Raw genomic sequence first — 26,491 nt, 5'->3', positions numbered from 1 at the left:
ATCACGCCAAAACAATAAACGATCAACCGGAAACAAGACAATGTGTACCAATGGTTCTGATAGTGCCTATAGCGCCTACACATCCCACATCCAGTGTAACCCTGCCTTCTCCAGTAAGAATGGCAGACTACCGCCGCGCCAATGAACCGGCGGTGTATATACACCCTCAGGACGTCTTAAATTAGCGACAAGGAGTCTATAAAGACCCCATCATCAATGTCACTCCCCACGCCTGTCTGGCGCAACATTTGCGCGCACCGTGGTCATTCCGCGCATCAACGCGACTTCTACACCTGCCGACATAGTCGATACTTACGCGATATTTACCTTTTGGCCTTGTGTGTCAACCGAAACGCCATATCTGTATAGGAAGACTGCCTTGCTTTGTCACAGTGTTGGTAGAAATATATACCGAAATCAGGCCACATCGAACACATATAACCACTGAAAGTTCTATTTTATACCAGGGATATGTTGTTCCAAGAGGTACATGTACAAATATATGCCTAGACAGTCATGGCGCCTCGACGCGGCTGGTGTAAGCTTTGCCAGGATGATTACAAGTCAGGTGACTCCATAATCAAATGTAGGTCACACACCTAGGTAATCTCAATCATTTCCAGGTACAAGTTGCCCAAAGTCGTATCATAGGGAATGCCTGGAGCATGATATAAGCACCAACGTTGGGCATAACGCCGAACTAGTCGATGGGCATTATGACTTTCGTACATTCCAGTGTGATAACTGCCTGCGTTACGAAGATGAAAACGTGATTGAGAACGACGATCGTTGCAAACTATGCAAGGAAAAGAATCGGAACGACAATGATGTGCTATTGCTCTGTGATGGTTGCCCAAACAGTTATCACATACGATGCCTGGAACTTGTAGCAGAGCCTGATGGAGATCAGTGGTTCTGTCCAATGTGCAAACCAGATAACTTCCAAGTTGTGTCGTTTCGGAAAAAACAGCATCCTTTGGCAGATACGGGGGACCACGTCAATTCGTCTATATGTTACGTGTGTCAACGCCATGGCAAGCTGCTGGGCTGTGACTTCTGCAGCAATTCGTTCCATCATGGATGTCTGCCAGAGTTTGATGTCGGTACCATTGGTGATGTGTGGGAGTGCCCTTGCTGTAAGGGACAGGACCCATTTATTAACCAGATGCACAAGAGGTGGACTGTGCAGCAGATTGATCGAAATCTCAAAGAACGTAGACGCTGCATACAAATGTGGAAGGCAAAAATCACTAAGTATCGTAACAGGTTCCTCTTGGCGCACCGTAACGACTTAGCGCCGTTCGTAACGGACAAGTGCATGGAGTCGCTGAAACGCAACTTTGTTGACGAAGGATCAACAGCTCGTAAGCGTTTGCTGAATTCTGGACGGAATATTGACGATATTCTCGAATATTTTGAAGAGGAGGCTATTCATGAGGCTGAGAAATTCGTTGCTAAAGCACATAAAAGCAGCCTATACCCAAGCGGACGCAAGATTGACGGCCGCCCATTGAGAAATGGAGTACAGTTGAAACCACACCAGGAATTTGGTGTTGATTGGCTATTAAAGTCATTCTTAACAGGAGGTGCTATTTTATCAGACGAAATGGGTAAGTTAAGCGTGTAATATTATAACCATGTGCCAGGTCTTGGGAAAACTATCCAGACACTTTGCTTTCTATCTTATCTAAAGTTGATGAAGATAGAAGGTCCACACCTCATTGTAGTTCCGTTATCGACGGTGGGTAATTGGCTTCGGGAAATCCACCGATTCACACCTCATCTAACATCAATCAAAATATGCGGCTCGCGGACGGAGCGACAGCACGCAATGGAAGATCGTTTAGCATACAAAGGATTATATGATTTGTACATTACTACTTATGAAACCGTAAAGAGCGAGGAGGAATTCTTCGTGGAAACAATCCCTCGCTGGCAGTGCCTTATCCTGGACGAGGCCCACAGGATCAAAAACCAGAGTGGCGCTGCACGCCATTCAATGGATCGCATTTTGGCAAACATGCGCCTGCTGTTGACCGGTACGCCATTGCAGAATAATGCAATGGAGCTTTTCACACTTATCAACTTCATGTTCCCCGATATATTCAAGGATACTACCCTCATGGACGAAGTGTTCCGTAACGTACCGAGAAAACATGGGCGAGGAGCAATGTCTGCAGCGGCATTGGCGGTAGCATCGGCCAACACTAATTTCTCAAAGGAAGATCTGGAGTCAATAAAAACGCTACTTAGCCGAGTAATGTTGCGCAGGCTGAAGGAGGAGGCGATAACATTACACCCTAAGGTGTTCCACGATGTATGGATACCGCTTAGCAAGGTGTCGTTGCACTGGTACAGGACACTAATGAGCGTGCGTACGCTTATGAAGGACCAGTTTAGCGTAAAGAAATTGCTAGGCATGGTCATTAAAATGCGTATTATCTGTGGTCATCCCAGGGGTATTGTTAGCCGGACACACCAAACTGAAAAACTTTACGACTTTTTCAAACAACAGTCTTCTCGGTTGCAAAAGCAAATAGAAGACGACGCTAACAGCTTGCGCGAATTGCGTGACAAAGAGCATTGTGATGCCAGCGCTAAGCTGACTTTCCTGGATAAATTGCTGTGCCAGCTACATTACGAAAACTGCGAGCACGTGCAAGGTTACTTGGAACAATTTGGCAAACATTTGAAAGAACGGGAAATGGTCCGTGAACACAAACTAAAGTTGCGCAAAAAAATGAAAGGCGTTGCTAGCCAGGAACCGTTTGAGATTGATTCCAACGATTTCCTAGTACGAACACCAGCACCAACATCTCGTAATCCTAACTTCATGGTCCAAGGGATGTATGCGGAACCGATGCCTGAGGAATGCCCCTATAAGCCGGAGTCACCTACTGGTCCATTCGCTGGCAGCAACAAGGCAGTGGAAGGTGCCAAGGAAAATGCGCACGCTAACCCTGATCTCAAAATGTCTGGAGCTAAAAATCGTGTTCTAGACGATGAGGATTTACCAGATAATGTAAAAGTAGAAACTGAACCCAGCAAGGGAGACAATGTACATCTGATAAAGAGTGAAAAGGAAGTCACCATCAAAAAGGAGGCTGATATCGATGACAGTGATGTAATAAACAGCGCACGTGACCCTAAAGGTGCGATGATGCACAAGGTATTGGTTTTTACGCAGTTCCAACTGGTACTCGATGAGCTAGAGGTGTATTGCAACGCCCGTGGTTGGAAGTATATGCGCCTTGATGGTTCAACAAATAAGTTGATTCGCGAACTTGATATTCGTGAATTCAACTCGCCGTCAAGTCCATACTTTGTGTACCTCATAAGCACTCGTGCTGGTGGTTTGGGTATTAACCTCACTGCCGCCAATCACGTGGTACTGTTCGATGAGGATTGGAATCCGTTCATCGATCTGCAGGCCATTGATCGCGCACATCGCATTGGACAAAAACGCAGTGTACACATTTGGAAAGTCGTATCGGAGTGGACAGTAGAGGAACGTATGGCCTTGTGCCGTGAGAAGAAGCTCCACCTCGATAAACTGCTTATTAACTCCCAGAGGCAGGCTATGGACTACGAAGAGGCTGCTGAGGCTACTACCGTCTCGTTATCATCAGCAGCCATCGTTAACATGATGATGCACGGTAATAATGCCCTGAAAAACACTGAAGGTGAAGATATAACGGAGATGTACCTCGATGATATCATAGCACGTGGTCGCAAGAAACCGCCAGAGGGTCTTGACGACTCGGCCGAAATTGATGAGTCTGAGGACGTAACTCTGGAAGATGACAAAGCTGACCCGAATATGGTCAACGTGTCTGATGTGATGAAGGAAGAGGATGTGGGTGATGAACAAATAGGTGACGAGGAGACTAACACTGGCGGCTCGTCAGACGAGGAAGAAGATAGTAATCCACAAGAAGTCGCTGCGAAGTCTCCAACTGTATTGGACCCCAAGCAAGTGAAGAAACTCTTAAGTGGCGTGAAAGATAAATCTGAGATAGTGCGCCAATTGGAGAGTGGCGGGCTATTGTGGCGTTCCGGTCGTGAAAAGAAGCGACCTTCTAGTATGTACGTTCCCGATAGCTTCCGCAAGCGTTCTGAAACTCGTACGCTTCGCCACGAATGCCGATGCTTCTGCTGTGGCTTTGCAAAGAACCACAAGGCCCAGTACAAGGACAAGGATGGAAATATGGTAGACATTGATTACGGCGAGTTGATCAAGTGCTTCCGGTGCCCTAAGGTCTACCACAAAGTTTGCGAAAGCCTTAGCGATACCAGGAAAACGTGGACTTGCAGGTGGCATGAATGTTGCCTATGCTTCCGCAAAAGCTCGCAGTGTGACAATATGCTGATCCACTGCTCTAACTGCCCTACTTCTTTCTGTTATGATTGCTTCCCACCCGACTATACACGCCACTACGTTGGTGAGGACTACTACTACGCTTTAAACCAACGAGGTTTGAATGCTACTACCAACACGTGGATATTCTTTTTGTGTTCCAAGTGCAAAATTTTACAGGAAAAGGATCGACGCAAAAGGATGTCTAAGGAAGACCGCGAGCTGCAGCAGAAGCAGCAGCGGGAGTTTAGGAAACAATTGGCAACCACCGACATCGGTGACGACAAGAATGCTAAGCGCCGTAGACGTGAGAATAGGATATCATTTTTGGACAACTACAGGGCTATGGAGGTACAGTTTGAAAACAGATTGCGCACTGCATATGAGCGTTTGTGTCCACCTAATCTTATAGAGGAGGTTACACGACGTATTGAAGCTGCGCGTGCCAAGAGGGATGCTGAAGAGGCAGCTGGTCTAGTGCGTCTCAGACGCGAGGTCAACTTCTTAGCCATCCGATTGCCGTACAAAATGCTGGCTGTTTGTGAAAATTGCAAACTACCATTGCACAATACGGTTCGTTACCCCGGTGAGTGCCCTTATGTCAAGGAAGTTATTAAACTTGAGGTAACTGTACCGGTGGAAACCCAAGGCACCGATGATAAAGTGGAACAGCAGGCTGGTAAAACTATAAAGAAAACTGCATGTTCAAAATGCCTATTGGCAATGACAGGTAAGCTGTCTCACACCCGCCGTAGTTGTGACCTTCTCACTGACGAGGAAATTAATGAATACGATGATCGTAGGAAGCGCGCCATAGCAGCCATCGAGATGTTGGAAAGCCTTGGTATATCAGAACCAAATGAGATTAACTACTCCCTGATAGCACATCCTCGGTTAAAGGCCATATATGCCACAGCACTCGAAGACATGGATCGCATTGTGCTTGAGTGTTTCAACTCAGCAGGGTTGAACATTGCTCCTGTCAATGGCTTCATTCATCCAAACTTGGCCTCGGCCAGCGCGCCTGCTTCGCCAGATGCTGGATATAACGCATCTGCCCAGACATCAGCTGGCGTCACGCCTATTGCAAATTCGCCTTTACTCTCAAGTACCCAAGTGGACTTGACCGAATCACGAAATAGGGAGATGCAGCCAGAAAAAATGATTACTAGAGGACGCCGAAAGGTATCGGCGGCTATTTACTCGGACTCCCCTCAGCAACACTCTGCTACGACATCATACGAGAGTGATGGTACTGGCTTAACTATGCCTACTACTTCAGATAGCGTGCCACCTTTGGAATTAGGTCCAGGCATATACCTGGAAGGGTTGAATGTTGCCATTCCAAAGTTGAGGCAGCTATCGGGTGAGGATACAGAAACTCACTCCCGGAGGAATTCTGGCGATAGCGCGAGTTCCAAAAAGATGGACTACGACATACGCGAGTATTTCACCTTTAATAAGTGAAAGGTATCCAACTATCTCTAATACTACCTCACCTTATATAGTTTGCGATTCTTAAGTGCGATATTAACTGTTTGTGTAGTTACAATGGCGGCCACGGTACTGATCGTTTTTCAGTTACACAGTAACTCAACGGTCAGCATACCTCAGGTCTGCCGCAGCATTACTACGACAACACGTTAAAAGTATTAACATAGCTGTAGGAATCGAATATCCTTACAACCGGGGTATACCACCAGTACTGGCTTGGATAGCGTTGCACGTTCTCAATTGACTTGAATAAAGCGTCACGAATGCAGCATGGGCGACTTGCTATATGGTACAGCACAGAGTATATAGGTAAATACCTGTGCCACGCAGTGAATGATCTTAAGGTCCAGACCTTGAGGTCAGGTATCTTCTTCTTGAGAGCTGCCACTGCGACATAGGCAGCAACACCCGTTGTGGAGCCATCTCCGCCAAAGTAGTCAAACGTTATTATAAGGTCACTCTTGTCACGCATGAGGTACGATTCTATCAGGGGTACTGCTTGCATGTGCTCGATGAACTTCTCTGGGTGCTTCTCTTGGAAGGCATCCACCACTGTGCACATGATGTTGTAACGTTGGCAGACCTCCTCCATCCCGTTATTGTCGAGCTCCCTCAGGACTTCATTGCCATTAGTGGGTTCCAGGTCAGCATTGTTGTTGTTATTCAAAATGCCTGGCTTGGTATTTGCTACAGATCCATCACGCTGTCTGTTGGTCGACAGAATAAGTGCACGTATGGTCAATTCCTCAGCAGCGATGATCGGGCTTTCCGTAAGCAGCTCTAGCAGCGGCGTCAGGAACCGGCTTTCGTCACCGGGCTTGCCCAAAATAAACGTTATAGTGTGCTGGTCGTCATAGTCAAACTCAGACAGTAGCTGGGATACCAACAGCTGGTTAGCCCTTCTGGACCAGAGGTGTACAGTCAGGAAGAATATGAAATTAATAATGAGGAAGAGAAAGAAATTAGCAGCGGCCATAAGGGCACTTGTGGCAGCCAACTAGAGTAAGAGGTGGTAGCGTCAACGATTGACTATTTCTACGAGAACCATAGGTGCTAATCAGTCCATAATAGAGCTCATTGGCTGCGATGTACCGCTGCATGTGTTTACTACGCTGTTAAGACACTCAGTGGCCAGGGCTGTTGGAATTGCTAGGTGCATTGGTTATTCTTGTTGGGACTTGGGATAGAGGCAGGTCCCAGAGGAAGGTTGGCAGAACAGACCTTACGTCACAGCACTAAACACTATGGCACTATACAAATGTTCCCAATGAGAGTTCACCCTGATGTGTAAAGGTTGCAATCAAGTGTGCATGCCAGCAGTGGATGTTAGTCGCGTTGATATAGGGTTACCGGAGGCAACCGCACAACGTGATTCCGTGGCTACTACATATTGAATGTCGTGCTAAAATGTTTATAAACAATATTTATAATATTTAGCAACATTATATATATGTGGCCCGTTGATACGGTGGGAATCCAAGGACAAATGTGCCGCCACCAATGCATGGATGGATTCCAGCGACACTGGGACACGATGTTGTTCCCAGTACATATCGCACACGTCTTTAGTAGTGGTAAACCACTATGAGGGCCTGTAGCTGGCGTTTGATTAGTACGGTGTGGTCACTTTGTCCATGTGGTCATCGCATATCGTAGAGCAACAATCATATAAATCGACAATGCTGATTCCCATGCTATCTAAACCTGTCCAGGATATTCCAGGACACCCCAAACAAAGCACTGTATGCTATGGCGAATTATTCATGTGATGTTAATGGCCCAGTGTTCTGGGATGTTGCGGGGTACTTCATGGATATATGGAGTACACCACTGATGGCTATGTACAACTGTTTGTTTATTGATCGTTGATTGCGGTGGTTATGGAACGATGAGTGCTGGGTCTATATCATGGTAGACACGCCATTTGTCCGCGATATCAGTTGTTAAGTGGTTATGCAATGTGGGAACTGCAGGTCACTGTACCGTGGGAAGGGTTATAGCAGGGTCCCCGTTCAGCTCACCCATAGATCTACTAGGATGAGATCTATCTAGCGACAGATATGAACCACTTTTATACTGAATGTATCAATCTTTTGGAGTTGGAAAGTAGACAATCCCCCACACTATGTATATAAGTCACTCCTATTTCACTGCTTTATACAGTGCATCCAGCACATGTGTATCTCTATCGCAACGTACGAGGTTATGATCTGTGCAGTGATCTAGGTTTCCGCAGTCCCAGTGCCCCGTTTGACCCACATTTCTGTTGTTGGCTGTACGTGACATTTAGAAGTGACATGTATCGCTATGCTGACGTATTAGACAACATTAGATTGATCACATAGCCTTAGTAGTATGCATTCTCAACACTATTTAATGTCACATTTTAACATACCGTAACCGTGCTATTCCATTTGTAAATTCAACGTCGTTGTGCCATTTTTATGATCAATAGATTATAACTATGTCGAAGAACAACCAGACGTGTTCTGCTAGTGGCGGTGATAAGAAATGTCTGACCGTATGCCCTACCAATGTTAAGGAAGCCATTGATTGGTTCATATGCCTGACGGGTAATGATGGTATGTAGTGATACGCAGTGATATATACATTGTTTCAGGCTGCCAATGTAGCAAACCAAAACCAAAGGGTGGGTATTATGCCTTCGACTGATATTATGTAGCAGACTCTCCGGATGATTGTGTTAAGAAAGTTGCAAGCGATGTTTGGGACATACTATTTAAGGCCCCAAGAAGCGGCGATACGACGGTAAAATGGTGCTGGGAAGAATGTGATATAATTAACAATACTGATTTAATCAAAAACAACGAGAAAGCTGTAAGCTATGTCAAGGCACTGATTGATGGGCTGGGTAAGAAACTCGCGTCGTTTATAGGTTGCATCAATTGCACGAAAACTTCATGTCCACACTGCACAAAAGGTGTTGCATGTGGATTATTTGATGGGAGTTATACTTATTGTTATTCATCCGCATCAGCTTGTTGTATCACTTCCAAAGAAAAAGAACATAAACGTTGTGCTAAAATATTACTTGGATGTATACCGCTCATATTTTCTTCTTTAACTTACTTGTTCTGGAATTGCTGTGATAATGCTAACGCTGGGAAGTGGAAGGACTGTGATATAACTGCTGGTTCAAAGAACTCGTTATGTGCTTATTTGACCACTCTAGGTTACGATACCAAACATCTTAATAACTGTAAAGGAAGTCAAATCAAAACACTTCTCTGTGGTTTCAGTGAATTGTCAGATTGCTTAACTGATAAGAAATCCACTGAGCTAACGGGTGACAAGCCAAAATCATATGCCGAATTCGTTAATGCGATTCAAAATTCATTTACTAGCAACGGGCAAGGAGAACAAGCAGGAACAAGTGATGATCAGGAAAAGGGCAAGCAAGTGCCTCTCCAAAGGCTTTACAGTGGTGCATCATTCTACTTCCAGGCCACTCAAGAAAAATGCAACCAAAAGTTAGATAAGGCAAATCGCCCCAAGACTATTTGTGAGTTGCTGTATTGGTTATTAGGATTACCTTACACTCCGGTGGGTATGCGAGTGGAAAACGGGTTACTGGAAGTGTTGCTGGATCAAGAGGATGAAGTAAACGAGGAAGACAAAGGTTGTGGTTATTTACCTTCGGGAAAGTGTTGCAAACCACCATCTACTGACGAATCCCCTTGTGTTTTGACTCTTGGAACCGCGGATTACTATTTACTGCCTCCATGTTACTACGCAGCTTTCGTGCTGTTATCTATAGAAGGAAAGCTTGTTTCTGGAAAGAAAGATAATGCGCAACCAGCTTCATCCAGCGGAGACAGTGGTAGTCAACAATCTTCACCTAGCGGGAAAAATGATAATCAAACCTCTGAACCTTTTCTTCATGACGTCTACGCCAATAGACACTTCGAATTCTATTACCCTTCATCCGAAAGAAGCTGGTTTGCTATGGTTTGGGATGTAGTGTATGCCCTCTATTTCCAATTAGGATTCCTCTATAAACAGTGTAATGTAGACTACAAAACTGGATACGGATGGAAAGATTGTAAATATGGTAAGGATGTTAAGTCTTATGAGTCAAAAACGTGGATATGCAAGCCCTCCCAACCTAAAGGTCCTCATAATGACCAATGCGGGCAAGCGCCCAGTGACTATTCCCCCCTTCAAGGCTACTTATGTGATAAACTCACGGATTTTATATGTGAAAAGAACGGCGAAGAATCCCAGTCCGAATCAGATTCCAAATCCTATTGTGCCCATCTGGACCACCGTCCACCTTCTCAGTGGTGTCCCATACCAATGGGTTTTGGAGATGATCTGAAAAATCTTACTTCGCAACGCAAAGGGGAGGATTTATCTGAAATTTTATCTCTCTACTTTGAAGACAAAATCCGAGGTTCCAGTCTGTATCAACTGATGTTGTATCTTGGCTTTGTGTCACTTAGACCACCTCGCTGTCTAGGCGACATGTTTGCTTTTCTCTGTGGTATTGGAAGGTTGTGTGACGCTAATCCTCCCCCAAAGGATGGTACATTAGAAAAGCTTTGGGGAGATAAAATAAGTTGGTATCCGGGAGCACCTAACCTAGAGAATTTTACGACGGCCTTGAAAATATTAGCTGGTAGTTGCACCAAACCAGATCCATCAAAGGACACATCTGTTAGTCTTTGCAGTTTAAGTCCACCAGATGAATCTAAATGCAACTCCTGCACCAAATATCTATGCTCTATATCCTGGTCAGTGTATACGGTCTTTTCCACGCGTCATATCGAATCCTACCTCTCATGGGTTGTTTATCTGATAGACGATTTTAAAAGTAATCTCGAGGCATTTCTCAACCATTTACAGAGTGTTGAATGCAAATCTGGATGCTCAGAGTGCAGCAATATTCAGAAATGCCACAAACAAAACTCTACCGGTGGATGTCAATGCAAGGTGGTTGAATGTAAGCGTATCCTTGGAGCGCTGTATCGCTTTGGTTTCACATATCAGGACATATCTGCTCTGAAAAATGATAAGAAGTGCTCCGATTTCCTCAAACAATTGAAGGACGTAGCCGAAGGAGGCCCCTTAAAGAACCTTATTAAAGCCGTTAACCAAATGCTCTATTCAATCCGTTTAGCATTTATATTTTGGGCATGGTTGCTGTGGACGGCTGCAATTGTATACCTCGTCTTTGGTCTGGTGATAGACCTAGACATCCTTCACATCAGATCGCACATTTGGCTGAAGCACACACACAATATTCCAGCCTTTAATTTATTCGCGGCCAGGCGCCTTAAATACGGCATACAGGTATACTTCGGCCGATAGATGATGTTGACTGGAAGGTCATTGTATGACCCCGATACGTGGTTGTACCATGTATTCCATCATCTTCCTTTAATGGGTATTTAAATCACGTTGTACCAATAGGTACATGTAGACTCTGCCGAACTTTAATTGCTGTGCAATTATGGTATAGTTACTATCTGACGTGGCAACGCTTAGAAATTATATGCGGCAGAAGTTAGTAACATGGAACCATCCATTCTACAACCCCTTAAGGTGTATTGTAGCCTGTGTCTCGAACAGCTTCTTGGCCATCAGGACAGCAATATAGAAACAAGACGATCCCAGTCCAACACTGTATATTGTTGTTGCCACGTGTTTCTTGGCGGTCTGGTACATTATTAGTCACGGATAGAAACTGGTCATGCTATATATGTAACCATTAGATAGATCACATAATAGTAGATGATTTCCATAACCCACCGAAGTTGGCTCCACGAAAAACATTCTGTAAGCACCGAATGCTAGTGCCAGTAACGATGTTGTAGCTGCAAGGCAGAATCCAATACTACGCTCAGGCTGGGCAATCATGATGTACGTTGACCCTGTATAGTGTGTCTCCTAAGAATCTAACTTACCGGCAAAGCACCCAGAAAATACTGAGGACATAATGAGTGATACCAGGGACCTTTTAGACAGGTATGCGTATACTCCTCCACCCACGAAGAAGCCACTGCAGAGCAGTGCTGGTATTGCTAGCAATCTTATCATATTGGTAACGTCTTAAGGAATCTTTGGTAGTAACTGACTGGTAGAAAATTTCCCGCTGCAGGATGGGGGCCAAGTCTTTAATACACTATATAGTGGACGTTCTAGACATATTGAACACATCTAGGCATCTTGTCAGTCCATCCGTCGGAATGTGTACACAAGTTACCACAGTGTGTAGCGGGGTGTATTATATGATAGTGACGAGATTCTATGGGAATCTGTACATCATTCTTAACTGTTTTTAACTATAAGAGATATTGATTATTTATATTAAGTCCAGTGAGTATTTATCACGTAAACCTCGTGGGACGTATTGGTAGGATTCGTTTGGTAATCGTTTTTGATCCAAAAGAGCTCAACAGTTGATTATTGTATATTAAAATTATATCTAGTAAAGTTGGAAGCCAAGTTTTTGATAAATATATATATGATGGAACTGTGTGTTATACATAATACCACATCTCTGATGAGTTCCAGAATCCAAGACGTATTATTAATGTGTTGTGGTCTATATAACATGTTAATCATTTTGTTTACTACGCAAAATTTATAGAAATATGCCGCTTGAACTCGGAATTGTGTCTTATTCGTCGTTTTCATTATAGTATAATAGAATGGTATTGTCGTAAATATATGGCATAAAATACTATTTATCCAAACTACTCTAGTTAATAAACCAATATATCTCTTTTATTGCTTTTTGCATGACCTCTATCGAATATTTGAACGGATTTTAGTAGAATTACTTCTCCCTGTTCAAGGATGTCTGTTAAACCATAAATTGCTAACCATCAAGGATAACTCCATAGAATAGTTGATATCAACAGGAACAAATATGATTACAAATTCATGGACTACTACATGGTGTTTGTCTTAAGATTTTGCCGTAGGTAACCTCAGCTCCTGTTGTAATTAAAACTATATATTTACGTAAAAACTGGGATCATTTGTATTATACGTGTTGTGTATGTACTAATTCTAATTATTATGTTATATATTGACTCCATTTGTTCCGCTTGGATGTGTATGGAATACAAATAACATCATATTACCCTAGTAGTGGAAGTATCGAACGATGTGTTATTATTTCTATACACACTATCGCACATTAAATATGTTTTAGGGAACGAAATTGTATAATTATTCGAAATGAATTGTATGTATGTCGCTTCTTTCGAGTCTCATCGGTGATGCATACAATGTGGAAGCAAAGTACCGTTGGAAAAGCCGTACGCTATAATATACTGCATAGGGAATCTATACGATCGGATATATGTGATAATGTTACGTCTTTTTCGAGAAAAGATGGATTTACTTCCATATGGCAAGGTGATATTGATGATTCGTGCAGGAGATTGTCAGCTTCAAGGATAGATTCCTTGCGCCAGAACATCGGGGCACAAGATATACGCCTTAAAAATAGATGTATTCATGTCCGAAAATTTGTTTCACTACGCACAGCCGAGAATACCGATGTACAACCGAATAAGTCCAATGAGGATCATACATCTGGATCCACATCTACGTCTGTTACTGAGAAGGATACAGATACAAATATTGTAGTTAGGCAACCCATACCGAGGAACTTTATTAAGGAAACGTACTTGCCTCATCTGGAGCACAATGTGGCATACAACGCCCACAAGTTCCCACCTTCTGTGGTTCTCCAAATTGCAATCGCATATTCAAAATTGCCCGCATTTATCAGACAGCGTGCTATCGAGGATTCATTGATAGAGACATTTATTGATCGCATGGTGGATTACACTGCCTCGGACTGCGTTCAGCTATTGAATACTTGCCTTCAACTTCAGGGGTTACGCAATTTAAAGGTATATAAAGAGACACTTAAACGTCTACAGGATAAACATGTGTTTGGTTCTATAACTGTGCTAAATCGTTTGGGTCTTGTGAGAAACATATCACGAATACTGCAAAGAGCTCAAGTACTTCAAGGTGAATCTCATCAAGCACCACTTGATGTTGAATTATTGGACTTGAAGAAGTACCGGGCTTCTATACTAAAACCGTGGACTATAGTTACATCTGGCATACGATGCAATGGTCTGAAGAAGCTGTGTGATGATTTGGTGAATTTCGGTGGGGATTCAATATTGCCACAATTGGAATTCGAGCTTCAGAGTTTCGATTCAAATGAAGTCTCTGATCTGGTGGGTGTCTTTGCGGAACGTGCAGAAAGGGATTCCGCCAAGCTCGATTTCCCAGTAATCGCAATTTTGATGCACCGAATAATGGAACTGCATGACCAAACCCCTATGTCTAACAAGTTGGCAAATGTCTGTAGCCTATGCCGCCTTGGGGTAGTTCACGACAAATACCTCAATATGGTCTCAGAGGAGTTGAGAAACCCGCTGCTTGTGAACAACATCTTCCATCGTCATTTGGCTAGATCTATATGGGCATTTTCCAGATTTGGTATGTTGGGCAAGGTACTTGAGTCACTTTTACCACATTTAGAGCGCAACACTCCCTTCTTTGAGCCCAGCAGTATGGCGAGACTAGCCCAACTACATAAAAGTGAGAGTGAGTGTAACGAATTGCCGATGGAACATTTAGACAGGTTGCGTAATGTTATGGTACGCAGTGCCATTGGGATGTTAACCAAGATTGAGAAATTCACTCCAAAGGAGCTTATATTCTACTACACAGGCATTTGTTACATGGGCATGTTGCCTGAACCTTCGGATTACACTTCATTTTTATCATCCAAGGATAGTGGTGTATTGCGATATGTGGAATCATCACCCCAACCCTACGATTCAGTGCTCCAGAGCAAGGGAATAACTCGGATTCATATTCTAGAGAGACTTCTTGGTGCTTTGAAGAGTCTAGAAGAAGATTTTGATCTTGCCGAAATCCAACGGATAATATCACTGTCCAAATCAATCAGCAAATCACCATTTGTTCTCGACCATTTGCCTGAATCATGGTCGAAGGTCGTTAAAGAGTATGAAGATGTTGAATTTTAATATTTTAGATTACTTTTGTAGTAATATATACATGGGGTGTAGTCAATAAGTCATTAGTACGTGAAGATGTAAAAATAGTCACCCCTTCATCAGAAATCGAAAACGACCATAGTATAGTAATGCATGTATCATTAGCATCTCATGTAGAGTTGGTAAGCACTGGTTACAATCCTTTCGGTGGTGTTATGTAACATCAATGTATACTGTCATTCATAGATATAGGCGAGTTTATCGATAAACAAGAAAGATATTAGTGTAAACCACTTGCAAGCAACATAGCCAAACATATAACCTCATATAATATATCAATGCATTAATTCAAAATGTGATTCAATAGAAATACCATTTAAGGAAATCCAAAGAATCCATATGTATATTGGGCATTTAGCAGAGTGCCGTACGCATCACAAAAGAATGGTATAGCTGCTTGCAGTTTAGTATATGTTTTATTATGCAGTTGCAAACGTATGAACCACCAATTACGACTGTTTTTTCAGAAATGTCATTAATAGCTGAATCATATGAAATATTGGGCTATGGCATATTTTAATATACACCACGGTACTCATTAGTAATGGTGGTTGTAAACCTATAGAAACACTATTTGATGTAGATAATCTGTCAATTATCGTGCTAGACCTTTTGATATGTTAGATGGGGATCATGGGACTGATCAAAATGGGAATAACATGTAACATCTAAACTGCATTGCTATGGCATATATAAACTATGGTGCTATTGTACGTATATCAAGCAACTTTAACATTATATTTTCTTGAAAACTGTATGGGGAACGGATAACCCATAAGAGGTGGATACAATATACTATTAATGATTCCATTGTATCACGTGGATTCTAAATAGCACTGAAACCTGGCTGTCAATTGTCTTTGTACCATTATACTATGCAAATCAAATAATGTCAATATCATGATTACCGCTCAGTTATCTAACGCATATAAGGTCATTCCATAGCAAATATATTACTGTATACCTAATCTTTCAGGTCAAAAGAGTTACCACAAGAACATCTTTTAGAGACGTTTTTAATGTCGTTCAACACAAACTTAGAACCAACCAAATTCACTTCATAATCTATGGTGGAAGATGCGATAAGGTCCAAACTGGGATCATCACTGTAGACCTTCATACACTTTTCACGGTCGAATATGCACCTATTACACATGTTTATCATTTGTTATCACAAACCTCAGTTTTCCAGTATCTTCTACAAGATTGAAATGATATTGGAATCCAGAGCAACCTCCGCCTGTTACTGATATAACTAGATTCTTATTCATATAACTCTTGGCGAGCTTTTCCAAACGTTCAATAGCCTTTGGGCTGAATGAAACGCGCTTCAGTATCTTACAAATGGTTATCATGGTCTTGACTATTCGAGTATCTCATTGATTTTTTGACATATGATGCATAAGGTTCAGCGGTAAAAAATTCCAGGTCGCATATGAGGTTATCCTTTTGCTCTACTACTGCAGGCATGGAAAAATTGATGTTTTTGATCGCCTTTTGAAACAAATTATAACCAATATTCTTTTTAGTCATAGCATTTTCGCTTGAATATATGTCCGTGGGCGGCGAATTAGGCAATGAAGTTGTGGGTTTCATACATGAGTTGATTTTGATTTGAGATGTATTGGTGAACGTCATTAAGTTAGCACATGATTGGTTATTCTTTGTGGGATGCAAGAGCTTTTCGTTCTCATTTAGATAAGATGTAAGTGGGTTAGCTAACGTGTTAACATTTGCAACATTGCCGTCGACCGAAACTGATAACGATTCACACACTGCTTTGCGACCTGCCTGAACTTTAGAGTCGTTATGGTTAGTTACCACTACTTTGTTCTCAAGAGCAGTACAAGAGAACTTGCTATTTCGACCATATAATACAAGGGCATTTAATCCTTGATATTTTAGCTTATATTGCTTACATAACACTATCTGGGAAATGGTTGTTACCGCGCCATGGATGGCCTGGTATTTTATTGAGCTCAATTTATGTTGTCTAATAGCAATCACTGCAAACCTGTATTTCGGTAGCGATACGAATGCACATACATACCTTGCAATATTTTCCTGATTTCTCTTCAATACAAAAACGACTTTCTTAATAAAATAGTTAAGTAAATGTACCTTATTCGTCCTTTGGTGTAAGCAGACTAGTGCAACAATAAGGTTATGCCTTACTTTCAATCGAATTGTATTACACAAAGCCTGTACGAATGCGCATTGTCGTTGAAATAACAGCATATCTGTGTCTAATCCATGCTTTGGATCATCAAACGCTGTTGTACCATGATTCTCCACGACGTCGATTGCGACAGTTGGTGTAGAGAATGAAAAATTCTCCACTGTTACCTCTTTAAAATTATCTCCAGATTCGATATTTGATGCTCCAATGTCACTTTTATTTTTCTTAACATCTGTTGGGTTACTTAGTTTAATGTGTAAACGCTTTCGCCCCTCACCTTTTGTGTTATGTGATTTTTTGGGGCAAGAAAGCACTTTGAAAAACGACTTAACCTTTCCCATATTTCTTTGTTGTGACATATGAGCATTTGGGTGTTATGTGCCAGCTACAGTGTCATCAATGTATCACAGATGCACATAACGAGTCTTATGTATCGTAAGACAACCACTGTATCGATTATGGACATTAGATGTGTCCATGGAGAATACATATATAATCTAAAATTTGAAATGTGTAAACCGAAAACGATGCGAATGATGTTTGAACACATCAGTAAAATGACCTCTTGTATTACGAGTCAATTGCTCTCATGTGTATTGTATAAAATGCATCATGTGGAACAAAAGTCGTAAACATAGTAGATAACTAGTAGATATATGATTACACGACTAATTTACCAATATTAAAACACAGCAAGTAGATCTTTGACGTATATACACAAAACACGTCTCAACATTAATTCGCCATCTTCAACAATGTTAATGTTATATACCATCAAAAGTGAGAATATAAAATAGATAGCAGTACTATACTGTGATTAAACCCGTTACTACCCCCAGGAAGTTAGTAGTAGCTTCTCCAAGAAGTAGAATCACTCTGCCACTATAACCATTGTGGGCTTAAGTTGCCATTGGTTACACACTTATAAAAACAATGGGATTTAAAAGGGGTGTGATGTACCGTATTTCAGCGGAGATCGACAACGCACTTCCCGCGTTCGTCAAATCGTCCAGGGATTGCGAGTACGATGAGGTGTTTGAGTTGATCGATGCTTCCTGGGTATCTGGTGACTGGGTAGTTCTACTCAGTTATGGTGAACGCTTATCCCATTATGCCTTATCTGAGAGGCGCTTGTTGGAAGGTTCCAACCTCGACAACTTGAGTAAATACTGTCAAAGGTTGTGGCTTCTGGGCACTTACGATGTATTTGGGGCTGATAAGTCTAAGTTAGAATCATTGTATTCTCCTGAAATTGTTGATGATTTGAATCATATCGTAACATCGCAGAATAGAATCACTTTACTGATCAAGATTCGGGCTATAAATACTTTGACTACCGTGCTTCAAACCTTGCGTCAGAATGTGCCTACTGTATGGGAGGTGAATAGCTTAGAGAGCCATCAATATCTTTGCGAAAGATTCAGATTTATCTCTATTGATGTGCTGCTGCAGGTTTTTAATAACAACCTTGAGGCTCCATCAGTGGTAACAAGTTACCAACGTAGAAAGGCTTTTATAGGTTCAATGGTACGACTTGCAGCTGCTATACGTCATATTTGGCTCTTCAGAGATGATTTAGGTGGGCGTTTAGTGGAAGCCGTACTGGGAGATATTAGTCAAATAGATCTGCGTTCTAATGACATTTTCTTTAAATTTCGTTTGATTCTTTTAATGTGTCCAAACTCAACACTATATCGTCTATATGTCGAAGGCGAGTTGTTTAAATGGTGGACTTTGGTTAACGAAGACAAGGTCAACTTTTGGAATTCGATGATGATATGTTTCGTTGTAAGGGCTCTCAAATTTGGTTGGGCTACGGGCAACCCTTATATAACGGAAGCTATAACCGAGAGGCTACCATACCTATTTCACATCCTTTATTCAGCAATGGGTATACCAAACATGGTAACGGTAGTTAAGTATAAGGAATCAGTTCCTGGGGAGTTTACAGTTTTATTAGAGAAGCCGTTGAATCTTTGCAAGAAGTTTGGCAAATTTTTAAGTTATCTCTTGTTTCCTCTTGATACTCCACATCTCCAGGACGGTTCATTTTCCAGTTCAATAATGGAATATGTTACCGCATTAGTCAGTGCTGTTTATCCATACACCCACCCATCCAATGGTGGCAAATGGTCGTCGAATATAGCAATATTTGTTAGACAATTCATACTGGGCTATACACGGCGTATATGTCGCGAAAGAGCGACACCTCAGGTAGTATCATCTGCTACTGGTATAACGAAAGATGGGCGTAACTTCCATTTAACGCGTGCCAATGACGTGGCTATTGTAGAGTTATTCTATCCTCTTGTTTTGCAGGGCATGTATTCCAAGAATGTACACGTTGCATATTCGTATGAGGATGCTCTTAAAAGGTTGTGTTATATGCTGCCAGACAAAACCTTGGTAAATACTTTGGACCATTTGGTACTATCCAGTGAAAGCGTGACGGAGCCTCATCAAATGCTGGGTGCTTTGCGTCTATTTGCGCAGCTAACACCTCTCATATTAACCTTTACTCCTCAGGCGTTATTACCCCTACTTGACATAGTCCTAAAAGGCATAGATGCTTCGGATCCATTCAAAACGGGTCAGACACTAACACTTGTGAACGTCATATTTTCGCACTTGCCATGCCGTGATCTAACTGACGTCGACATATCGGATGCTGCAAAGACAGAGATTGTGAAGTCGATGTACTTGAAATTAGATGCTAAAAACTCTGATGTCGAGACAACACTGAACAACTTGGAATTAGAAAACAGTTTGGTCGACATCAGGCCCTTTATGTTCCAACCATGTGAATCCATGACAGTTCCTGATGATGCCGAAAATAACTTCTCGCGTGATATGGTTATTTTACACACGACAAATAATTTGGACGAGGCAATGGTTGCCTTTGATGCGTTGCTTAACATGCGCAAATATATTACACAAAACTTGTCATGTTGGTGCCAGGATTGGTTCGCTGCAATGTTACAGCTAGCAGAAAATTCCTGCAGGCCGAATTCAGGCTCCGATTCATTGATGAATGCAGTTGATATGGGAACATATATTTTGACACGTTCGGCACTGGTAACCGTACTTTGCCAAACGGATTCATACACTTTACGTACGATATGTGAAACGTTCTTCCGTTGGGTATGCGACAATGCTTTCCGAAAGGATGCACTGAAGTACATGGTTGCAATAGCAACTAGCCTAAGTTATGCTAACAGTGCACATGCTATGGAGTTGTCATTTGACAAGTTGTTTGCAAAGTTTAAGAGAGAGGTAGAAATGTCTGTTGGCGGAGTTAGTGAAACGCAGCTGATTTGGTATATCGGTTGTTTTTCTGGTCTTGTTCGCCGTTCTAATGTACACTTGATACCACGATTGGAGCAGTTAAGGTATATCCTTAAAGTAGGCTTTGGGGATAAATCGAAAGGTGTTTTCAAGATGTCTGCCAAGTTCCTTCAACGGTGCATTGATACACTTGTTGGTGTATACTTCGTTGATTTAAAGTGTGTTAACCATTCGGATAACGTATTAGATCCAGGGCTTTTACTGTGGGATCTTCCCTGGTTTGCCAGAAACGCACAATTCCGCAAAGGGAAGTGCGATTTAAGGCACATAAGTGATGTTAATTGGCATATCCCATCCGATGCTGAGTTTTGCTGTGCTATGGAACTGTCGTGGCACGCAATGAATTTAGTTACATCATTGACCAAGGATGTTGTTTGCATGGAAACACCCTCTAAGCCAGAGAACTACACCGAGTTGAACATAGAAGTCGACCCATCGTTTACGACATATGTAAAACTAAGTCGTGCTTGCACTATATGCAAGAATCTATTACGAGGTCTGAAACACTTTGCTGTTGATGATCGAGACACCTCTGTCAAAGGATTGCCCAAAGTGAGTCCTGTAGATTGGGAAGGAAGCCAGAGTTTACAACAATTTGTTCTCGATTTCGTCATGACACTCGTGAAGAAGTTCGGTAGCATTGATGCTACGAACGATCTCATGGTCACGAAAATATTCTGTAAATTATTGAAGGTTATTGATGAATATTTATGCCGCGATGCCGTTCTTCATGACAGCAATCCTTTGCTGGATAATGGCACGCTGGTTGGTTCAATGAAACAAGAATCGCACGTAGGGACCACTATCACCGCTGGTAGCACGATGTTGGCCTGGATGTCATTCTATCATGATATTAACAACAAAGGTTTCTGGCAAGATGCTCCTCGAGTGACATGGCTTCTTATGCTACACGAGCGGTATTATGATCGTTTGAATCTTCGTAAAATGGGCCATGAATGCATTGGCCAACGCCGTGAATTGCTGGACTTGGTATTACAATGTTCAGTTTGCCAATATAAGGATGTCTCTAATTATGCTCAGCAACTGGTTAAACCATTGACTTCTGTACACTACGGTATTAAAAGCCATGCCATTGAGTATATACTGGACCGTGGTAATGAACTGTACCCTCGATCCCAAGATGGTTGCAGTCGGTCTCTGGAAGGTTTATCGTGTATACCTGATATTCTATCAGTTGCGCTTGTCAAGCGCATCATTAATCAACCGTACCTCTTTAGCAAGTGCTGCAAATTCCTGTTGGGTGTAGTTCTCACTGCGCCAAACAAAGATTCACTGATGAGCAAATACGACAATTTGCTACTATCCTTGCTGAATTGCCGGGAGCACTGTCCTCCAACTGCAATTACTCAGGACACCATGGCTTCCATTCTGGAATCTCTGGTTGATGATAATTTAAAAAACGTCCAGGCAGCGACACATTGGCGCTTCCAGCTATATGCGACAGCACTGTTGGTTTCATTCCGTCATCTGATACCTTCCACAAGCATTGGTCGTTATGTTACTTGGTTGTTTGAGGTTAGTGACCATAAAACGAAACATCCTTGTGTGGTTACTGTTGCCTTGTTTGGATTGTATCATTGTTTGAGTGATACCGAATTCCACCAATATATCCCTGCTGACTTGTGGAAGCCGGAATACACCGCTGTGATGCTCAATTCATTATGTGCTATTAATCATGACACAATTAAGCAAAACAATTCTTCTACTGTGAAACAATCAAACTCCATTGTAACCAGTGTGATTAAACTGGACCGCACTTGGCCTCGCAACCGTATAAGTTGCAATTCCAAGGCCTTTTCAATGCAGAATTATTTGGTTGCGTACCATTACTTTGTCCATGTATTTGAAAATGGATATGTGGACGTCATCCAAGGTGCAATTTCAGTTTTGACTGAACTTTCTTCCAGTCCTCCGACTGTTTTTGAAAATCATTGTGCTTTTGCGGAGATATCAGCTGCTTTAATGAAAGCGTCGTTGCGCGGTTCCGATGATATGCGTGTTACCTTCTGGAGCTTATATCATCCCATATTCAAAACTGAAATGGAAAACCTTGTTTTAGATCGCATTGTTGATTTCATGGATGCCATTCGTTTGGCATTAGATGGATGTATATATTCAAGTGCCGCATGTATTCCTATATACAATTTGGGGATAAATTTCAATGCTGCTTTGAGCCTTGACAAATTGCATCCATGTGAGTTAAACAACACCAGCACAAATTTGGCTGTTGTGAAACAGCTAAAGTTATACCAGGCTTTATTACAACAGGTTACTACCCAGTGCCCTGATTTATTTGAAACTCTATGCAATGGTATTTTAACCGAATATGCTATATTCAACGACTCACTGCAAGTGGTTGATGAGGTGGGATATCTATGTTCATTTATGGTGTCCTTATGCCTAGCGTACAACGAGCTTTATTCATACAAGGATCGGGTGCACAACTGTGTAGCGCAATTGGTTGAAAACGTAGCCACTAAAGGATGTCAAGATGATAAATCTGAGTTATCAATTAAAGGGCTTTTATCTGTTATTGGCTTGTTGTATTCAATGTCGCTACCAGTTCAGGACCTTGGTCATAATTATACGTCTCAATTTTTAGAATTTTGTTTAAGGTTTACTGCAAGCTCTAACCCTAGCATCAGCGATGTCGCTACCCGTGCTGTTCACAACATTGCCATGTCTCCATACTACTCCCGTGGTAACCTCGATACTGTGGAGTCTATAGTTCGCACATTGGAAAATACTTGCAAGGCTCAATCTAACAAAACCAAGGTCAATTCAATTCAGGTAGCTATGGTATGTTATGCTAAGTAATTATTATACTTGTTCAGATGCTGCAGCGCAACTTGTGTATGTATTTGCGCAACACTGACGTTGTTCTTTTACTTTTGGAAATGTTCATCTCTGCTTTATACGATCGACAAGTTCGGGATGATGCGCGTAGTGCTCTCACTGCCATAACAATGTCTGTCAGTGATGATGTACACCTCCAGCTGACGGAGCGTTTCTATGGCTTGGTTAAGAACAGCAACTGTGACATTGCCAATGCGGGTGTTTTAGGCCTTGCTGCGCTAGTTGCTACATCGCCATATCACGTTCCTCAGTGGTTACCTCATACCCTGACTACTTTGGTAAGATGCCCATAATTACGTTATATAATACACAGGCGAGTTGCGGAGCTTCTCGTTTTCCAGATACTGTAAGGGTAGGTTTCGTCTAACATATTGTCATATATAAACAGCGTACTGTGCAAAAAACACTTCAGGACTTTTTCAAGTCACACATGGACGCTTGGTCTCGGGTTCACGTTCACAAGTTCGCTCGCGAGCAGTTGGACACGCTTGAGTTATACAAGGGTTGTCCTACATACTTTAATTAATATGATTTAAACAATGTATAATACTGTATCTTTTGATGATGGGTGGAATGGGCTTTATGACGAATATATATCTAGGTGTGTTACGTTGTCTTTTGATCGATACGCTCAGGATCGCTGCATTTGTGGATTCTATGGACGTAAAGGCACGAATAGCGCCTATATTCACGCCTGAAGAGTTTTTAGCTGGTTACTCGTTAGTTTCTTGTAATTCCTGTCTATTTGTTTCAGCACTGTCTATTCTATGTGCACATCAGATAATGGAAATTATGAGAAGTACCTATATTCAATTCTATCTGATCTTTTTCGTCAGTATGTTGAACGACAGGCAAGTTGTTAGTCATATAAAGCATAAATATGAAGGTATCAAATTTGAGAGAAGACCTATTGTCTATATCTAGCAATCTAGTCCAAACATGGATACGTTACAAGGCTTATGTATCTGCCATATGCAAGCTGTTTTCATACTTAGATCGATTCTACGTCCTCCATGCGTCGAAGCCGTGCATCAGTGATATGGCGTATGAGATATTCCGGGAAAAGGTATGTGCATGGATACATATATTCATTTTATACATCAGCTATTTGTCGAGTATCGCTCTGAACTATTCGAACGTTTTTTACGTATGTTGGATGATAAACGCGCTGAATCTGATGTTGACGAATTTGAGTTAGATGGACTATCCCAGCTGTTTAATTTATTCGACGACGTTGAATATCGGGACAATCCAACAGATTTGGAAAGCGAAATAATACTTCGCGCTAACACATATTATAGCAGCATGGCTTCTATATGGATCAATGATTGCAATTTAACTGACTATGTTAGCATAGTCGAGGTATGTTTCGACTTTTGACACGTAACTGGCATATAGCACTGCTTGGAACAAGAGGAGCATGATTGTATTCGTTGGCTTTCAAAGTCAACTGTGGCACCTTTACGTTCATGTATATATGACTCCCTTGTGAAGAGTCATCAACAGGAACTGATATCTAAGTTGGATGAGTTCACTTGCGTGCTCCGTGATGGTACCAGAGATGTAAGTTATTGCGGACTAAATTATGCAACTTAATATAGGATCTCAAGTTAATATATGATATGCTATACACTTTAGAAGGCTCATTTTGCATTATGGCTGACTCAATAAGGTCTCATATCCAACAAATGCAAGAATCACTGGGTACAGTTGATGACATTATGCAATACTGGCTCAAGTACAAAGGTAAAAATGGCGTTTCGGTTTGATAATTAATTCAGAGTTGTGTGACTACTGCTTTTCAAGTAATATCGATCCACGTAGCGGACAGTTGAACACAGAAACTGCAGTTCCATCTCAGCAAAACGATGGAACTGATGCTACAACTGAGAATACAGCACCGAAAGGAGATAGCTGTGGTCCAAACTTTGCTATATCGAACGCTATTCGCATGGCGTTCAAAGGAATCATATGCACCCGCCAAGATTTTATCAAAGACTTTGTGAACTATTGGGACATGGTAATTATTTCGGGTGAAGACATTCACAATAGATTACGTCATTGCTGTGAAATATTGGATTTAGTAGACAGGCGAATGCAATTTTACCAGTGTTACAAGTTCAAGCTTGCACGGAGGTTATTGTATGAGCTCAGTTCTTTACAAAATGAGCATCATTCATTTTCACTAATTGAATCTAGGATCGCATCTGATGATGCGGCTTGCCTCCGCCGCATGATAAAGGAGGCTTGTACAAATCGTGAGAATCCGGCATATCCAAACATTCAGCTGTATTCGAAATGCAGCTGGCCGGCATTGCGTGGTATGTCAATGTTGCTGTATATTATCCTTTTTAGATTATCCGGAAAGCTTTAACCTGTACAACATGTTTGAAACTAGTATCCAATCATTTAAACAATCGCAAAACTCCAGCATCAATATGGACGTCACAGTTAATCGTATGCTAAGTCGTGTTAAATTAGAGTTGGACACTCCTGAGGGTACTAAGACACTATTATGTGACCTCGTTCAAGCATCTGCTTTGTTGATGTTTAATAGCAACTCCATGAGAATAGATGCCGTGGCTACCGGTTTGGGAACGTCCAAGGAGTCTACCAGGACAATACTACAGCCTTTGCTCGATAAGCAGGTTCTAAGATTACTTGTGAGTTATGTAATCCTATCATTGACTTTTCAAAGGAGGGAGATATGATCGAGCTTAACACCGACTTTAGCGATGGCACTGACGTAACTGTTGAAGCGGTACCTACATATCATATATCTAATACGGCGCCCACTATAGGTATGTAATGAATAATAAGAGACAATACAATGTAGGCTTTGAAATGGACGCCAATGCAGCCATCGATTCTAACATCATGTCGATTCTAAAGTCAGTGAAGAGTGTGAAGCGTGCTGACTTGTTGCTCCAATTATCCCATCTTTCGGAAAACGTATGTTTAGGTATACTATTACCAAACTGTACAGATCGTCCTGGATCGTATATACAATTTAGCCGAGAGGGAGTACTTATCAGTATCTGATGGTATGGTAACATATCTACCATAGTTGGACCCTGGTTCTTTTTAATGCTTTTAGTAACAAAACATTACGTATTTAGTCAAATTTAAACCATTACTTTTATGGTTTCAAAGGTTCAA

General features: G+C 41.8%; 8 protein-coding genes across 10 annotated transcripts; 5 read left to right on the top strand and 3 right to left on the bottom strand.

Annotated features, from left to right (window-relative positions):
• The first annotated feature begins 298 nt into the window (after nt 1-298).
• On the top strand, nt 299-5,857 carry BBOV_III006940 (SNF2 family N-terminal domain containing protein). Its single transcript, XM_001611773.1, has 3 exons — nt 299-586; nt 624-1,610; nt 1,647-5,857. Exons 1-3 carry the CDS (start codon nt 517-519, stop codon nt 5,822-5,824), a joined length of 5,235 nt encoding a protein of 1,744 aa, XP_001611823.1. The 5' UTR covers nt 299-516; the 3' UTR covers nt 5,825-5,857.
• A 20-nt stretch (nt 5,858-5,877) lies between these two features.
• Nucleotides 5,878-6,857, bottom strand: BBOV_III006930 (uncharacterized protein). Its single transcript, XM_001611772.2, has one exon. It carries the CDS (start codon nt 6,825-6,827, stop codon nt 5,988-5,990), a length of 840 nt encoding a protein of 279 aa, XP_001611822.1. The 5' UTR covers nt 6,828-6,857; the 3' UTR covers nt 5,878-5,987.
• Nucleotides 6,858-8,285: 1,428 nt separating this feature from the next.
• On the top strand, nt 8,286-11,212 carry BBOV_III006920 (variant erythrocyte surface antigen-1). Its single transcript, XM_051767698.1, has 3 exons — nt 8,286-8,433; nt 8,472-8,501; nt 8,535-11,212. The coding sequence occupies exons 1-3, from the start codon at nt 8,316-8,318 to the stop codon at nt 11,180-11,182; spliced, it is 2,796 nt and encodes a 931-aa protein (XP_051623476.1). The 5' UTR covers nt 8,286-8,315; the 3' UTR covers nt 11,183-11,212.
• A 129-nt stretch (nt 11,213-11,341) lies between these two features.
• Nucleotides 11,342-12,071, bottom strand: BBOV_III006915 (putative integral membrane protein). The gene is made up of 3 exons (XM_051767054.1): nt 11,779-12,071; nt 11,624-11,745; nt 11,342-11,530 (listed from the first exon to the last, which is right to left on the bottom strand). The coding sequence occupies exons 1-3, from the start codon at nt 11,909-11,911 to the stop codon at nt 11,402-11,404; spliced, it is 384 nt and encodes a 127-aa protein (XP_051623714.1). The 5' UTR covers nt 11,912-12,071; the 3' UTR covers nt 11,342-11,401.
• An 813-nt stretch (nt 12,072-12,884) lies between these two features.
• On the top strand, nt 12,885-14,950 carry BBOV_III006910 (uncharacterized protein). Its single transcript, XM_001611770.2, has one exon. It carries the CDS (start codon nt 13,102-13,104, stop codon nt 14,899-14,901), a length of 1,800 nt encoding a protein of 599 aa, XP_001611820.2. The 5' UTR covers nt 12,885-13,101; the 3' UTR covers nt 14,902-14,950.
• Nucleotides 14,951-15,860: 910 nt separating this feature from the next.
• Nucleotides 15,861-17,576, bottom strand: BBOV_III006900 (uncharacterized protein). 3 transcript variants are annotated; one of them, XM_051767791.1, is made up of 4 exons: nt 17,388-17,483; nt 16,982-17,342; nt 16,111-16,945; nt 15,861-16,076 (listed from the first exon to the last, which is right to left on the bottom strand). In XM_051767791.1, exons 1-3 carry the CDS (start codon nt 17,467-17,469, stop codon nt 16,270-16,272), a joined length of 1,119 nt encoding a protein of 372 aa, XP_051623789.1. In that variant the 5' UTR covers nt 17,470-17,483; the 3' UTR covers nt 15,861-16,076; nt 16,111-16,269. The 3 variants fall into 3 exon arrangements, with proteins under 3 accessions (XP_051623789.1, XP_051623790.1, XP_051623475.1); XM_051767401.1 differs by lacking the exon at nt 17,388-17,483 and having other exon boundaries at nt 16,982-17,308; XM_051767782.1 differs by having other exon boundaries at nt 15,896-16,076; nt 16,111-17,576.
• Nucleotides 17,577-17,943: 367 nt separating this feature from the next.
• Nucleotides 17,944-23,862, top strand: BBOV_III006890 (proteasome activator family protein). The gene is made up of 4 exons (XM_001611768.2): nt 17,944-23,275; nt 23,311-23,610; nt 23,646-23,684; nt 23,721-23,862. The coding sequence occupies exons 1-4, from the start codon at nt 18,044-18,046 to the stop codon at nt 23,856-23,858; spliced, it is 5,709 nt and encodes a 1,902-aa protein (XP_001611818.1). The 5' UTR covers nt 17,944-18,043; the 3' UTR covers nt 23,859-23,862.
• Nucleotides 23,834-26,423, top strand: BBOV_III006880 (Cullin family protein). The gene is made up of 12 exons (XM_001611767.2): nt 23,834-23,933; nt 23,968-24,051; nt 24,087-24,183; nt 24,219-24,398; nt 24,437-24,694; nt 24,731-24,895; nt 24,934-25,078; nt 25,114-25,653; nt 25,688-25,995; nt 26,031-26,133; nt 26,169-26,284; nt 26,319-26,423. Exons 1-12 carry the CDS (start codon nt 23,872-23,874, stop codon nt 26,397-26,399), a joined length of 2,139 nt encoding a protein of 712 aa, XP_001611817.2. The 5' UTR covers nt 23,834-23,871; the 3' UTR covers nt 26,400-26,423.
• Nucleotides 26,424-26,491: the final 68 nt, after the last annotated feature.

The sequence above is a fragment of the Babesia bovis genome, chromosome 3 (assembly GCF_000165395.2).
Source record: "Babesia bovis T2Bo chromosome 3, whole genome shotgun sequence".
NCBI classification, from domain to species: domain Eukaryota; phylum Apicomplexa; class Aconoidasida; order Piroplasmida; family Babesiidae; genus Babesia; species Babesia bovis.
The sequence above is the reverse complement of the archived record's forward strand: the minus strand, read 5'-3'. Positions and strand labels throughout refer to the sequence as shown.

Coding starts and splice junctions, on each gene's coding strand:
- BBOV_III006910 (XM_001611770.2), top strand. CDS start 13,102: ATGCATACAATGTGGAAGCAAAGTACCGTTGGAAAAGCCGTACGCTAT.
- BBOV_III006900 (XM_051767782.1), bottom strand. CDS start 17,469: ATGTCACAACAAAGAAATATGGGAAAGGTTAAGTCGTTTTTCAAAGTG.
- BBOV_III006915 (XM_051767054.1), bottom strand. CDS start 11,911: ATGATAAGATTGCTAGCAATACCAGCACTGCTCTGCAGTGGCTTCTTC. Junction 11,746..11,778: donor ATTTTCTGGGTGCTTTGCCG/GTAAGTTAGATT, acceptor CACACTATACAG/GGTCAACGTACATCATGATT. Junction 11,531..11,623: donor TTTTCGTGGAGCCAACTTCG/GTGGGTTATGGA, acceptor ATAATGTACCAG/ACCGCCAAGAAACACGTGGC.
- BBOV_III006930 (XM_001611772.2), bottom strand. CDS start 6,827: ATGGCCGCTGCTAATTTCTTTCTCTTCCTCATTATTAATTTCATATTC.
- BBOV_III006920 (XM_051767698.1), top strand. CDS start 8,316: ATGTCGAAGAACAACCAGACGTGTTCTGCTAGTGGCGGTGATAAGAAA. Junction 8,434..8,471: donor ATGCCTGACGGGTAATGATG/GTATGTAGTGAT, acceptor ACATTGTTTCAG/GCTGCCAATGTAGCAAACCA. Junction 8,502..8,534: donor TAGCAAACCAAAACCAAAGG/GTGGGTATTATG, acceptor GATATTATGTAG/CAGACTCTCCGGATGATTGT.
- BBOV_III006880 (XM_001611767.2), top strand. CDS start 23,872: ATGTATAATACTGTATCTTTTGATGATGGGTGGAATGGGCTTTATGAC. Junction 24,184..24,218: donor GTCAGTATGTTGAACGACAG/GCAAGTTGTTAG, acceptor ATAAATATGAAG/GTATCAAATTTGAGAGAAGA. Junction 26,134..26,168: donor TAATACGGCGCCCACTATAG/GTATGTAATGAA, acceptor AATACAATGTAG/GCTTTGAAATGGACGCCAAT.
- BBOV_III006940 (XM_001611773.1), top strand. CDS start 517: ATGGCGCCTCGACGCGGCTGGTGTAAGCTTTGCCAGGATGATTACAAG. Junction 587..623: donor AGGTGACTCCATAATCAAAT/GTAGGTCACACA, acceptor AATCATTTCCAG/GTACAAGTTGCCCAAAGTCG. Junction 1,611..1,646: donor TATTTTATCAGACGAAATGG/GTAAGTTAAGCG, acceptor ACCATGTGCCAG/GTCTTGGGAAAACTATCCAG.
- BBOV_III006890 (XM_001611768.2), top strand. CDS start 18,044: ATGGGATTTAAAAGGGGTGTGATGTACCGTATTTCAGCGGAGATCGAC. Junction 23,276..23,310: donor ATTCAATTCAGGTAGCTATG/GTATGTTATGCT, acceptor ATACTTGTTCAG/ATGCTGCAGCGCAACTTGTG. Junction 23,685..23,720: donor GTTTTCCAGATACTGTAAGG/GTAGGTTTCGTC, acceptor ATATATAAACAG/CGTACTGTGCAAAAAACACT.